We start from the raw sequence: 14513 nt of genomic DNA on the forward strand, positions 1-14513 counted from the left end.
GAACAAACATGACCCAAACCCATTGTCCCAAAAATCGCCGGCTGAAATATTATTGTGCTTGGACTCTCTATTAAAACACGCAGCAGCAATCATACAGATACATTTTATATCGACAGAGAGAGAAGAGGGACGAATCGACTTACCCCCCATTCCACAAGTTGATCCAATTATATATATACACACACCCATCTTGCGAAATTACAGATATCCCTCTTCCTTCGACTTGTTTTCAGATCTTAGAGCCCATTGAGCGATCTTTTCTCATTGAAGATTACTTTGAAAGAAACAGTCGATTCAGATAAAATATCGCGTGAATCAGGTATCTTTTAGTTTAACGTGATTATTGAATAATCCCCAATTTCTTGGGAGTTTTAATTCCGATTTATTTTAGTTAGATTTCATCTTGAAACGTTTGAATAGTCATTGGTCAATGAGGTTTCAAATTCGCATAAAGATTTGATCTTTTTTTCTGGGTTATCGCTCAATGCTTCAACCCAGGTGTTACGTTGGATTATATATACATATATATGTGTGTGTGCAAACAAACACATGTATATTGCGTGTGGGAATTAGGGATTCGAAGACACGAATGTTTCGTGTTTATGTACGCATGTCTGTGTTGGGAGTTGGATTTGGTCTCGTTGACTTAGAAAGGGTAGGTCTGACTTCCATCTCTTATAGTTTGTACCTTCTATAAGCTTTGCTTTTTTAGGTTGCGAAGGCATCTACCCCTTTGATCCACTTCATCTTCTTTTGTATTCATTTATCTTTAATCCTCCAATTGCCGTTTTATAGATTCCTGTTGCTTCAAGTATCTTCCTGAACCTTATGCTTCAAAGGGATGATATGTTAAAAGTGTGTATATCCAAATACCCAATCGAGCTAACATAAATCTAATAATACAATACTCTAAACCAGTCTGACTTTGTTAGTTCAATCTGATTCATGTTTTCCAAGATCAAGGATCAAGAATTTAGAAGCAATTTTTAGAGATCCATTCTAAAGATTTAGTATATGAGTATTGTAAGTAGTATATGTCATTGTCTATACTTTGCTTTATTGCTAGTATCTGCTTTCCTCTATTCGGATCTTTGTATTGTTGTTCTAATCTCAAATTTGTTATTTTCAAGATTGACAGATTTGACAATGCTATTTTTCTTGTTTTCAGGTTCATCTATAAATCTTGATCTTGAAGTCATTTGGTGGGCTTTTTCTTTAAATCTTTGAGCTTATTGACCATTGTCAAAAAGGGTCAAATAATCTTGAGGACATAATTGTGTGATGCATAGAATCTAAATGAAGTTAGCAAAGGCGTGGCGTTTAGGCATGAAAGACATGCAGATCTTGCCTCCGCCACGTCATCGTGGTCACCAATTAAAAAAACCAACATGGATACTTGTATTGATTTCATTGGTTTGCATGTTTTTAGTTGTTGCTTATATTTATCCACCTCAAACTTCTAGTGCCTGTTATATCTTCTCTTCTTCTGGTTGTGAGACGTTTTCTAGTTGGCTTCCTCCTCCTATAAGAGAATTTAGTGATGAAGAAATAGCTTCTCGTGTGGTAATTAGTAGCATTTTGAATGCCCCTCCAATTCATTCCAAAAATCCCAAGATTGCTTTTATGTTCTTGAGCCCTGGATCATTGCCTTTTGAGAAGTTGTGGGACAGATTTTTTCAGGTATGTAATACATTTAAAATTCTTTTCTCGTTTTGAATTCTAAGATAGTATTTGGTAGGATGGAATTGGGGAAAGGAATGGAATTGGGTAAGGAATGGAATGTAATAACTCATTCAATTCCATCCATCAAAACAAACACTAAGGTGTTGTTTCTTTTACACTTAAAGGACATAATGGGGACATTACAAAATCTTTTCCCATTAAGTCCTAACTTTTTACAAATTTCCCCTCATTTATTTCTCCTTCCATTTCCCCATGTGTGATGTCATTTTCTCAAAGATGTTTTTAAGCATCAGTTATAACATATAACATTTGGTCATCATATGCATATATGTCATCTAGTGACACTTTTTTTTTTTTTTTTAAATATATGTAGGGTCATGAAGGTAGATTTTCAATCCATGTTCACGCATCCAAAGAAAAACCAGTCCACACCAGTCGTTATTTCATCAATAAAGAAATTCGCAGTGGCTCGGTTTGTTTTTTTATTTTAACTTATATTTTTATTTATAATTTTTATTTGATAGTGATTGGAACATGAACTTAGTTATCATATTAATGTCTTGGACAGGTAGATTGGGGGAAAATTTCAATGGTTGATGCAGAAAAACGACTTTTAGCAAATGCATTGAAGGATCCTGATAATCAACACTTTGTTTTACTTTCTGATAGGTCACAAGTCACAACACAATCTCTCCCTCATTTACTCATTTTTCTTGGTTTTTGATTTTTGTTATTGATATATATATATATTTTTTCTTTTTTATATTTCAGTTGTGTACCTCTGCGTGATTTTGACTATGTGTACAATTATCTCATGTACACAAATATCAGCTTCATTGACAGGTATCTACAACACTTTTAAAATTTACATTAAAAATTATAGTAAACTTATTCTTTAAAAAAACATTAATTCTTAATAACATTATTTCATGTTCTTTCCAGCTTCGAGGACCCTGGCCCACATGGAAGTGGAAGGTACTCTGAACATATGTTACCTGAAGTTGAGAAGAAATACTTCAGAAAGGGTGCTCAGGTATTTTATAAAATATAAATCTTTAGATGTGTTTCTAGATCTATAAGGCTCCATTTGTCACACATTACAAGATTAAAAAAAAACATTATGCTATAATATTTCAAATTGATAAAATCATTAAAAAACGGGTAGGCAGATTAATTAATTAATTAATTTATTTATTTATTTATAAAGTTTTAATGTTAAATTTTTTGCAGTGGTTTACAATGAAGAGACAACATGCAGTTATAATCATGGCTGATTATCTTTATTATGCAAAGTTCAGAGATTATTGCAGGGTGGGTGTATTTTTAATTTTTATACTTAGGTTTGTTATATTTCAAGATTATTATTTATTTAATTTGGTTCATTTATGTTTTTCTTTTATCTTACAGCCTGGCATGGATGGACAACGGAATTGCTATTCTGATGAACACTACTTGCCAACCTTTTTCCATGTGAGAACATTTACAAATTCCATTTTTACCCCTCGTGACCTTCTGCTCATGGGTTTCATAAAATTTATGATTTTTTTCTTAAAATGTTCAGATGCATGATCCGAATGGAATTGCAAATTGGTCAGTGACACATGTTGATTGGTCAGAAGGAAAATGGCATCCAAAATCTTATGGGGAGAAGGATGTTTCTGAACAGCTCCTAAAAAACCTTACGGTATGTTCCACAATTAGACTTTTGATGGAATTGGAATTCGTGATTCCATTCTATGTATTGCTTGTTTGGTTGCCAAATGGATGGAATTCAGTTCTGTTTGAATCCTTCAAAATTTTTCTAGTGAGTTTCACCATTCTTAGGAAAGGGTGGAAGAATTCAATTTGGATATATTTTTTATTAAAAGACCAAAATATCCTTGGTATATATAATGAAATAATAAAAATAAAGATTATGATTATGTATATTTATAACAAACAAACAAAATGTTTTAAATATAAGTAAAATGGAATAGTACAGAAAAAACATTATATGTTTATTTTCTTTTTTTTGGTAACTTGCCCTAAATAAAAGTTATTATTGAATTCCGTTCTTTTTTTTTCTTTCAACCAAACACATGACAAATTTATGCTTCATTTGGATTCCAATTCTTTTGAGTTTTGACAAATTCCATTCCTTGATAAAATACCAACCAATTTTTTTTTTTTTTTTTGAATTTAACTTAGAAAATAAGAAAACCAACCAAAATCCTTGGATAAAACTTATAATAATTGCGTTGTTCTTATTTCTTGCAGTCCATCACAGAAAGTGTTCATGTTACAAGTGAAGAAAGGGTACGTACCTCTGAAATTACTTTTTTACCCGTCATGGTAATGGTGATTCTTTAATCATAGAACCTAAACAAATACATATCTTTAATTGATGCATGCAGAAGGAAACCATGATCATGCCATGCCTATGGAACGGGATGAATCGGCCATGTTACTTATTTGCAAGAAAATTCTCAGCAGAGACTCTAGAAACCATGATAGATCTTTTCTCAAACTACACATCATCATCATTATCATCATCATCATCAAAAGCATGAGAGAGAGATTCTTCATTCTTGATTCTTGATTCTCGTTCTGATTCTTTGGTTTGGTTTGGATTTGTCCAACCACTTTTCACATTGTTGTAAAGCTTATTATCTACACAAAGATTCGTAAGGACCCAACAAATGAGAATATTCACTCTAAACTTGGATTCTTTCTGGGTTCAAGGGAGGGTATATTTGGGAAACATTTGAGATTTTTGAGTTAATAGTCAACCAACAGTTATGGAACACATTTCAGTTAAATTGTGAAGAAGAAAGGTATGGGAGAAAAGATGTTTCATGTTATTAATCCTTTAGTTTTTACCCTTCATTTTGGGTGATATTTGTATCATTTTGCGTATTTCAGTGATAGTTTTTGAATTTAGAGCAATATTATTGTACTGATTTTGGGTTGTTTCCCTTTCCTCCTTTACATGACAGATGACGTGGATGATTAAAAAACATATATTAAAAATAATAATATTTTAATAAAATTGATTTCCCTCTTCTTGTTCACAGTCACATCACTTGTGCTTTCACAACTAAATATTATAAATGAAAATCGATATTGATTTAAATGTAAAAAATTCCGAGTTTGTTATGTTGCTATTATGAGTAAAAATGAAGTACTTTTCCAATATTGGTAAAGGAAAACTCCAATAAAGTCTTAAAATTTTGATCCGGTTTACGTTTTAGTCCTAAATTAATTTTTGTTTACGAAAAAATCCTAAAAACCGGCAAAAGTATGCATTTTGACCCTTTTTGACCGGTTGGAACCGGCAACAAATTAATTTGGGACTATTTCATAAATTGACCTAAAATATTGGGACTATTTCACAAAATGACCCAAAATATTAGGACTTTTCTGCAAAAAAAAAATATTAGGACTTTTGTGCAAACAAAAACTTTATTATTATTATTATTATTATTATTATTATTATTATTATTATTATTATTATTATTAAAAATATAAACAAGTATACTGATTTTTAAATTCTTTATTATTAATATTTTTAATAATACATATAAATACACTTAAATAAAAAAATATTAAAGAGATTATTTAAAGGTGAATGTGATGGTGATGGTAATGCTTTAAGCATTGAAATCATAAATATATGTTTGTATATCCTCATTTTGTATATGATCATTTCATATTTTTTATTATTATTTTCAATTCAGAATATTAACACTTGACAATTTAAAAGAAGTTGCATATTAATAGAAAGTAATATAACTTGTTTTGCTTTATCACACTATAAAAATAATAATAACAAATGTGAAATGCTCATATACAAAGTTAGAATATACAAATAGACGTTCATGATTTCAATGCTTAAAGCATTACCATCCGCTCCACCTTCACCAATATATTTTTTTAATTTAAATGTATTTATATGTATTATTAACAATATTAATAATAACAAATTTAAAAAAATAGTATACTTATTTATATTTTTAATATAATAATAATAATAATAATAATAATAATAATAATAATAAGATTTTTGTTTGCAGAAAAGCCCTAATATTTTTTGTTTTTGCAGAAAAGTCTCAATATTCTAGGCCAGTTTATGAAATAGTCCCAAATTAATTTGTTACCGGTTCCAACCAGTCAAAAAGGGTCAAAATGCAAACTTTTGCCGGTTTTTAGGACTTTTTCGTAAACAAAAATTAGTTTAGGACTAAAACATAAACGGGACCAAAATTTTAGGACTTTATTGGAGATTTCCCTATTGGTAAACAACAAAGTATGTTGCAATTTCTCACAATATACTTTAGAAAGTTAAAAAGGGTACATAAATTAATGAGAAATTAAGTAATCTAACCTAGGGACGAGCTTTGGAACCGGACCAGAACCAAACCGGATTGACAGGGTTTAGAAAAAAAACTGGATTTTCGAGTTTACAAGAATTGGAAACTGTAATGCCGGTGTCGGTTCCGGTCCTAGTCCCGGTACCAGTTTTTCAATTGTTTTTCAAATTAGAACCGGTTTTGAGTATTTTTTATAACAAAACTGGTTTTGGAACCATGAATATACATTTTCAAAATGGAACTAAGAACAACAATGCATTTTCAACCACCACAAATTGAAAAACTAAGTTTAATAAAATTCAAATGACCAAGTTTCAACCATAGAATCAAGTAACTTTGATTTCATGTGAGTGAGTTGTGCGGGACAAATTCTAAAAAAAAAAGTAGTAAGTGTTGAAACAGAAAACACGCAACATTGATATGTTGTCTTCCGATACATGTACTGATTCAATATCTAGCCAAGTGTTAGTATAGTCTAAAATAAAGTACAAACACCAAATTAAATGCTGGAAAAAAATCAAGTAATTCCGATTTCATATGAGTGAGTTATGTACATTTTAAAAAGCGAGACAGATTCCAGTTTAGTTTCGGTTTTTTAATTGGGTTTTGTAGAATCGAACCGGGACCGATTTTTCTAAAAGTGGAGAACTGGTAACAGAGCCTTATTACTAAATCCGGTCCGGTTCCGGTTCCAGCGATTCTAAAACTCATCCCTAATCTAACCTATATAAGTGAGATTTTCAAAGAAAATAATTTTTTTTTTGTTTTTTTTTTCAGTGTTTGAAAAATAAACATTTTCTCCCGAATGCATCATTTCATATTACTGTTTATATTCCGAAGTTTTTTTGTTTTTTTTTTTCAAAGAATGCTTTCCGGGTTTGGTTTTCAAATTTTGAAGTTATTTTTTTATTTTTATTTTTTGGTTTTTTCCCTATTGTTTTGAAAGAAATGTCCCATTATGTTCGAAATGTCCATTTTGAAGTATTTAAGGTCATCATTTTTCAATAAAATGTTTGATTTTTTGTACTAATATTGTATATAGTTACATTACTATGTTTGTTTACCTTTTTGTTAGATTTAAGTAAAAAACGATTTTTTTCTTAAAGTTCCGGAAATTGTTAATCGGATTTCAGACTTGTTCTTGAAACTCCGGTGTTTTTTTAATCCGAAATTCCAGTCTGAAATCCAGAATGTCAGTTCGAAATGTATTTTTTTGTTAGAAAAAATGTTTTTTCTTGATTCCGGACCCAATGATTATTTTTTGCTAAAAACAAAATTTTCGAGTTATTTTCTTCATATACACATTCCCTAATTTAATCTTATAGGTTTTAAAACGTTATTAGTAAACTAATGATTTTTTAACCACAGGATTTATGAGGTAAAAAACTTTTTAGAATTGACTTGACTTTCTCGTAAAAAAATGGAAACGTTAATAATGTTGAAAGTGACATATTTATCCTTATCTATATTGCTTTCCGCAAAGCAACTTATATGAGAAGGCAATAAGTTGACGTAAGTCTTCATCTATATTTGCTACTTTGACTTTGAGTTTACTATTTACCCTTAGAATCTCTTCATATGTAAACTATGAATATTGATTACTTTATCTTTTACCGTTTTTGTTATATCTTTTGAAACACTTTGTTAATTGTCTGCGGTTTAGCTACTTGCTAATCGTATGGTTCTTTTATCACTATTCGTGTGGTTCTTTTATCAATATAAATATATTGCCGTTTCCAGAAAAGATTATTTTATCTAACCAAAAACAAATAAAATAAAAGATAATTAGTTAAAAGAATAAAAATAAAAACAAGTCAGCAAAAGAGCCGGCCATCCGATACGACATATGGTTGGCATTTTTTTTTTCATATATTTTATTTTCACATGTTATTTTTATTGGTTGATTTTTTGAGTGATATTTATCTAATAAAAAATAGATTTGATTCTATCTAAAAATAAAATAAAACTAATTTCGTAGCATCTTCCTTTATAAAAAGGATCCAACGTAGCCAAAATTATTGTATCGTAATTATTTTGCTATTGAAACCGGCCTTTATATTGTATGATAGTATTTTAAACTATTTTTTATAAGGGAAAATGAAACATATGACCTATGAATTTTCTAGGGTTTATCCTTTTAGTCACTAAACATTTTTAGTGACTTTACGAGGGAACAAACTTTATTTTGTCGGGTCAATTAAGTCATTATGTCAATTGTGAAGGGGTCAGTCGGTCATATTCCTGCCACATGTGTTACTTAACCCCCTTGCCTTGTTGACTATGTATGCCATGTCATTTACTAATAGTTCAACTTAAATGAGATCTTTTCCCGTCTACTGTTCACCATTCACCACTTCCAGCTCGTTTGATAAACCTTTACTTTCGTTCTGTCTCCTCAAACCTCAAACATGGATCCCGTATTCATCCAAGTCGATGTGCATTTCCAATGAATCTTTGCAAAATACCCCATACGATTTACCGGGGGGGGGGGGGGGGGGATTACTCAGAGGTTATCAAACATCGATTTCGCAAGCATGGACAAGATCGGGTGTTTAGAATTTATCGAAAGGTTCATCGGAGAAAAGTGTGCAAAGTTCTATTACTGCCAACCAGATATTCATTTTCCCAAAGGTCTGACCTTAATTTCGAATGAGTTGGATTATGCCGATTTTACAGCAATAACGTATGAATGTGGTGTTATACTGCCTATGTATGTAGACCATTTTGGTAATACTAACATGCAGGAATGGTTGGAAGAACACAAAGAAGAGGTAGTTGATAACATAGTGGAAGAAGTTCTTGATGGTGCAGGACTAGTTAAAGAAATTGAGACAGACCATTTGGATGATGAGGATGAAAATGAAAATGAAGATGAGGATGAGGATGTGGATGCTGATGAAGATGAGGATAACCATAGCAGCCCTCATTTTATCAAAAAGGACAATGACCCTGATGTCGAAATGGGTGACAATGCAGCTTGGGGGGGGGGGGGGTTTGGAAGAAGCCATGGATGAGGATGAAGATGTTTATCCTCAATTGCCAAACATTTTCAATGAAAAGCTTCACTGGAAGGAGCAGGAACCTGTGTTAGGTATGAGGTTTGAGAGTCCTAAACAATTGAAACACATGCTCTGTAACTATGCTGTTGCAAATGGTTATCAATTATGTTTTGTGAAAAATTATAATAGACGGTTGCTAGCCAAATGTTGTGATGGAAAATGTACATTTAGGGTTTGGGGTTCATGGATGAGTGATGATAAGTCTTTCCAAATTAAGTCTCTTATTAGTGAGCACAATTGTTCAAAGAATTTCAAATTCGGATCAATTGTAACTTATAGATGGATAGGTACTCACTTTACCCAACAATTTTTCAACAATCAGAAGATGAGTGTGAGATTACTAAAATAGGAGGTGAAAACCACTTTTGGCATTGTTGTAAGTATGAGTCAGTGTAGGAGAGCCAAGAAGTATGCATTGAGTCTAGTTGAAGGCACGGTTGCAGAAAATTATGCTAGAATATGGTATTACGGTGAGGAGATTAAAAGATCAAATCCTGGATCCACTATTAAAAATTTTTGTGGATATAATGCTTGATGGTAAGAATTACTTCAGCAAGATTTACATATGTTTTGATGCAGTCAAACAAGGGTGCGTGGAGGGTGTAGACGGATCATTAACTTAGATGGTTGTTTCTTGAAAAGTTTTTGCCAAGGTGAGTTGCTGTGTGTTGTTGGTAGGGATGTTAACAATGGAATATTCCTAATTGCTTGGGCAGTTGTATGTGTGGAAAACAAAGAGAATTGGATATGGTTCATTGAAAATCTTGCAGAAGATTTGCAATGTTGGAATGATGGAAGTGGTTTGGTCTTAATTTCTGATCAACACAAGGTATGTTTGTAAAGTATTTAACATAGTATAATATATAATATAATAAATATTTACATTTCTAACTTCACCTATTACTGGTATATATGCAGGGTTTGGTTGAGGCAGTCAAAGAAGTATTCCCAGCAACAGAACATAGGCAGTGTGCTAGGCATATATATGCTAATTTTAGAAAGAGGTTTAGTGGAGCCAAGTTTGAAAATTTGTTTTGGAGAGCAAGCAAGGCAACAACTGAAGCACATTTTAACACAGCCATGAAAGATATTGAAAAGTTGAATCCTGAAGCAGTTAAGCATCTTATGGATAGAGATCCAAAGACTTGGTCTCTAGCTTTTTTTAGAGTTCACAAGTCATGTGAATCCGTGGAGAATGTATTTTCAGAAAGCTTTAATAATGTCATTTTGGAAGCTAGGAAGAAACCTATTATCAGCATGTTGGAGGACATTCGTATATATGTGATGCAAAGGATGGTCACTATGAAACTCACAGGTCAAGGATGGAATCGTTATTCTGTTTGTCCAAACATCAGAACAAGATTGAATATTCTCCAAAATGAGCAAAGGTATGCACACTTTTATTTCATACATAACTTACCTCTGTCAACTCTAAAATTTGCATTACTTTATGTAGGCATTGGCAGGTTGTGTCTTGTGGGAGTATGAAGTTTGAAACAAGGAATATGGATGAGTCATACATTGTCGATGTTACAAAAATGGAATGCAGTTATAGGTTATGGAAACTAAATGGGTTTGGTTGTGTTCATTCAGTAGCTACATTAGCTTTTTTAAACGTAACACCTGATGGTCCATATGTAGACCCTTTGTACCTGGCAGCCTTCTTCCATAATACTTACAAAAAGTCTATTAGTGGCATGAATGGGATGAACATGTGGCCTTCAACAACCTTTACACCTCCATTTCCTCCTTTAAAAAGAAGAATGCCAGGCAGGCCAAAAGTCAAAAGAATAAGCGATGCTTCTGAAATGTCTGGAAAACACACTGTTTCAAAGGCAGGAAAAAAGGTTTCTTGTGGCATATGCAAAGAGAAAGGGCACAACAAGACCACTTGCACTCAAGTGCCATGGCCACCTAAAACTAATTTCACAAAGAAACAAAAAATCATGCAAACACAAGAATTAGTGAATATGCATGGGGGTGGAGAAGATGTTGTTATGGGTGATGCAATTGAGCCACAAACTGATGAAGTTATGATGGTAAATGAATCTGAGCAAGTGGTCAGGGTTAATGAAGCTGAGGAATTGGTCAGGGTTAATCAAGTTGTTAGGCAAGTGAAAACTACGGGTCAACCAAGCAAGAGGAAAAAGTCAGAGAGAACTCTTAAACTAAAGCTTGCTAAAAGAGTTGAAGGTGAAGGTAGTAGTGTTGGATCGCCAATGGAGTTAGATTAATTACACTTCTAATTGTATGTCTGTAATGTGGATTGAACAAGGGAATTTATGTTTGCTATGTTGATGTATGTTATAACAATCTTAACATTTGATATTTGGATGTGTGTTTGTATTTATAATATGTATGGTATGTCATGTTATTATTAAAGTAGGGGTAGTTTGGTCATTTGAATCAGTTAATACAATAGGTGTATGGTATTTCATGTTATTATTAAAGTAGGGGTATTTTGGTCATTTCAATCAGTTAATACAATACATGTATGGTATTTCGTGTACTTATTAAAGTATTTTAGTCATTTCAATCAGTTAATAGAATACGTGTATGATATTTCATGTACGTATTAAAGTAGGGGTATTTTAGTCAATCGAAGAAGTTAAATTACATACAATCCCCCTAGGTGTATTAGTCTCATTTTAATTGGTAAAAGAGGGCATGTGAATGTTAGTTTAGGGGTATTTTTGTCATTTTAATTTGTTAAAGAACTAGGTGTATTTCTGTCATTATTTTTTATTTTAATAAACCGATCAGGGGTTTTAGAGGCAATTTATATTATGTGACTTAACCCACTAGGGGTATTTCAGTTAATATTTATTATGTCACTAAACCCACTACGGGTATTTTAGTCATAATTTTATTATTTGACTTAACCAATTAGGGGTATTTCATTTCTTCCCTTCATTTCTTCTAGGCAATTATTCAAAGTGGGCAATCACAAATACAACAAAAATGCACTTTTCATTGTTTTCCATTTCTGGGTATACACAATGACAAATCTAGGTATTAGATTCTTCTCTTTTGTCCCATGTCTCCACAAACAAACATTGGGATTCATGTTTTAATGGTATTAAACGTTTGACTGTTTCATGTGGTCCAAAGAACAAAATCAACATAAAAAATGCCTACTTCTTCACGACACATGCACATTTACATTTATAAGAGTACTCATTTTATAACAGGAACAAGTTAACTTAATCAATATTTCATTCATGGGTTTCTGCATCTTTACATATATTGAACAAGTTATAACATGATTTCCACAACTACCTAAGTACATACTAGAACCATCACCTGTGACTACCATCAAAATACTGATCATCACAACATCATGATCACAGAACCACCAAATACTACAACCAGAAACCAAAAGGCAACCAACAAAACCCGTTACTAATAAGGAGAATAAACAAGATGCACATCAAAACAAAATAGAAACCCAGTATTGAAATCTTTAACCTAAAGTTCTTGTGTCATTTAAAAAACCTGTAGGTTAAAACCCCCACAACAACAACGACAAAAACCCCAAAGACCCATTTCACTTTCTTCGACTTCTTTTTTCCCAGAACAATGTTGACATACGACGCTTGCATTGAACAAAAATGATTCTTCAAATCAGCAACCATGTTAGATAGATCGAGTTGACCTGCCCTAACATCATCAACTTCATGATTTAGGGCGTCCATCTCTCTAGTGAGGCTGCGTCGTAGTTTACAAAGGTCGTTTGCAATCTCTTCCCTCACAAGCGACACCTCCAACTGTGTCTGCAATAGATTGATCGCCAGGTCTTCATTTGTGACTCCATTCGACACATTTTCAGCCATGTGCCGATTGTAGTTGGGTGACCAACTATGATCTTGAGATGATCGTGAAGGCATCATTTCTGCATTTGGTATCAAAGTTTAAGGTGCAGTTGGGGTAACCAGGTTATGAATTGTGCCATTTTAGAGCACAAGCTTCACATCATATACGGAGGTGGGTGAACAGTGTGAACTTAGCCTCTATGTTTTGTTGGATTAGGTGTCTAAGCCCATAACTATAATTGGTATGTACTTGACCCGAGAGTAGCATGGTCTATTTCGGGTTGCATATCACGAGGACAATTTGATAGGATGGATACTTGAGTAAGAAGTTGTTGGGTTTTGAGCATTCTAACACTCATAAGGTGTTCATGCAACCCTAAATACCTTGGATCTATTTTTTCTCTATTATACATGCAAACTTGAAGTTTCTAAGGTATTACCCTAACTAGCATATAATCATATGTATTTGCATAACAAAACTAGATAGAATACATACCTTTTCTTGTAGTTGATTACTTGGAGATTTAAGAGCCTAGAACCAATAATGTGAATGCCTCAAGTGGAATCACAAATCACCATCAACAACTTGGAAGACTTGAGAGAGATAGAGAGAGAGAGTTGCTTCACAAAATCGGCCAAGCTTCTTACACACACACTAGTGCCAATTTTATGAGCCAAGGACTACTTTATATAGTATGCATGATTAGGGTAAACCCTAATACCCATGACTTTCCACATTACTTAGGATCCATGGGTTAAAAGCTCTATGGACTATCCATGGACTTCCATGTAGGCTTAGCCCATCCTAAATAACATTAGCCCATATTATATGTGTCTATATTTAACTAGTCTCTTTTGATCACTAAATTAATTCCAAATTAATTCTTGATCAATACTAATTAAATAATATGATTTCATATTCATATATTAGAACTTATAATATATTAATAAATCATAAATATCCTTTTCTCATAAGTCTATCCATACAAATTGTCCCGGTGAAGTGCAACCCAAATGGACCATGCCGAGTCGGGTCAAGTACATACCAATTATAGTTTTGGACTTAGACACTAATCCAACAGTCTCCCACCTGGATAAGTCTAATAACTATTATTGCAAGTACGACTTCACAACCTGACTAGCAATCATAGCTCTTAAAGCCGTTGTCGAACTTTGAACAAATCAATGACGCGTCCATTAGATAAGGGATCATATATTCCTCCATTCTACAAGATATTATATGGACTGAGACATGGATTATAATCATTCTCTCTGTCCATCTGTTGTTTCCCGATTTCCGATTTATGACGACCGACTAATTGAACAAATCAAATCAGTCCAGGCTTGGCCAAACACTTAGGGGTGTCATCACTAAATCATCGAGGGGCCCATAAATATCGCTTTTATCCATCCAAGGGTAAAAGGAATGGATAAACTTCGATTCATATGCTTGTACTAACTACTTTTTGAATCATACACAAAGGCACGTTTTATAACATCAAGTTACTGATGCGTTTTCGTACAATTAGTGCACAACCAACTCATAGCCAACAATTCATATATCTAGTTTTGAAGAATATAAGATATTATCGTCTCATGATCACTAGTGA

The 14513-nt window shown here is 32.7% G+C and overlaps 2 protein-coding genes across 3 annotated transcripts; both read left to right on the top strand.

Annotated features, from left to right (window-relative positions):
- Positions 1–4608, top strand: LOC145132276 (glycosyltransferase BC10-like). Of its 2 annotated transcripts, none has more exons than XM_079067003.1 (11): positions 1–319; positions 1169–1680; positions 2057–2155; positions 2252–2352; positions 2455–2526; positions 2626–2716; positions 2914–2994; positions 3091–3153; positions 3245–3367; positions 3940–3978; positions 4077–4608. In XM_079067003.1, the coding sequence occupies exons 2-11, from the start codon at positions 1297–1299 to the stop codon at positions 4230–4232; spliced, it is 1209 nt and encodes a 402-aa protein (XP_078923129.1). In that variant the 5' UTR covers positions 1–319; positions 1169–1296; the 3' UTR covers positions 4233–4608. The 2 variants fall into 2 exon arrangements, with proteins under 2 accessions (XP_078923129.1, XP_078923130.1); XM_079067004.1 differs by lacking the exon at positions 1–319 and adding an exon at positions 785–1023.
- Positions 4609–9473: 4865 nt separating this feature from the next.
- Positions 9474–11325, top strand: LOC145130896 (uncharacterized). The gene is made up of 4 exons (XM_079065650.1): positions 9474–9553; positions 9671–9920; positions 10010–10479; positions 10548–11325. Exons 1-4 carry the CDS (start codon positions 9474–9476, stop codon positions 11323–11325), a joined length of 1578 nt encoding a protein of 525 aa, XP_078921776.1.
- The last annotated feature ends 3188 nt before the right edge of the window (positions 11326–14513 follow it).

Source organism: Lactuca virosa, chromosome 8 (genome assembly GCF_052849685.1).
Source record: "Lactuca virosa cultivar CGN04683 chromosome 8, Lactuca_virosa_CGN04683_v6, whole genome shotgun sequence".
NCBI lineage: Eukaryota > Viridiplantae > Streptophyta > Magnoliopsida > Asterales > Asteraceae > Lactuca > Lactuca virosa.

Excerpts from the sequence above, each read along its gene's own strand:
- LOC145132276 (XM_079067003.1), top strand. The coding sequence starts at position 1,297 with ATGAAGTTAGCAAAGGCGTGGCGTTTAGGCATGAAAGACATGCAGATC. Across the intron at positions 2,156-2,251 it reads AAGAAATTCGCAGTGGCTCG|GTAGATTGGGGGAAAATTTC; the intron begins GTTTGTTTTTTT and ends TGTCTTGGACAG. Across the intron at positions 3,154-3,244 it reads ACTTGCCAACCTTTTTCCAT|ATGCATGATCCGAATGGAAT; the intron begins GTGAGAACATTT and ends TAAAATGTTCAG.
- LOC145130896 (XM_079065650.1), top strand. The coding sequence starts at position 9,474 with ATGAGTCAGTGTAGGAGAGCCAAGAAGTATGCATTGAGTCTAGTTGAA. Across the intron at positions 9,554-9,670 it reads GAAAATTATGCTAGAATATG|TCAAACAAGGGTGCGTGGAG; the intron begins GTATTACGGTGA and ends GTTTTGATGCAG. Across the intron at positions 9,921-10,009 it reads TAATTTCTGATCAACACAAG|GGTTTGGTTGAGGCAGTCAA; the intron begins GTATGTTTGTAA and ends GTATATATGCAG.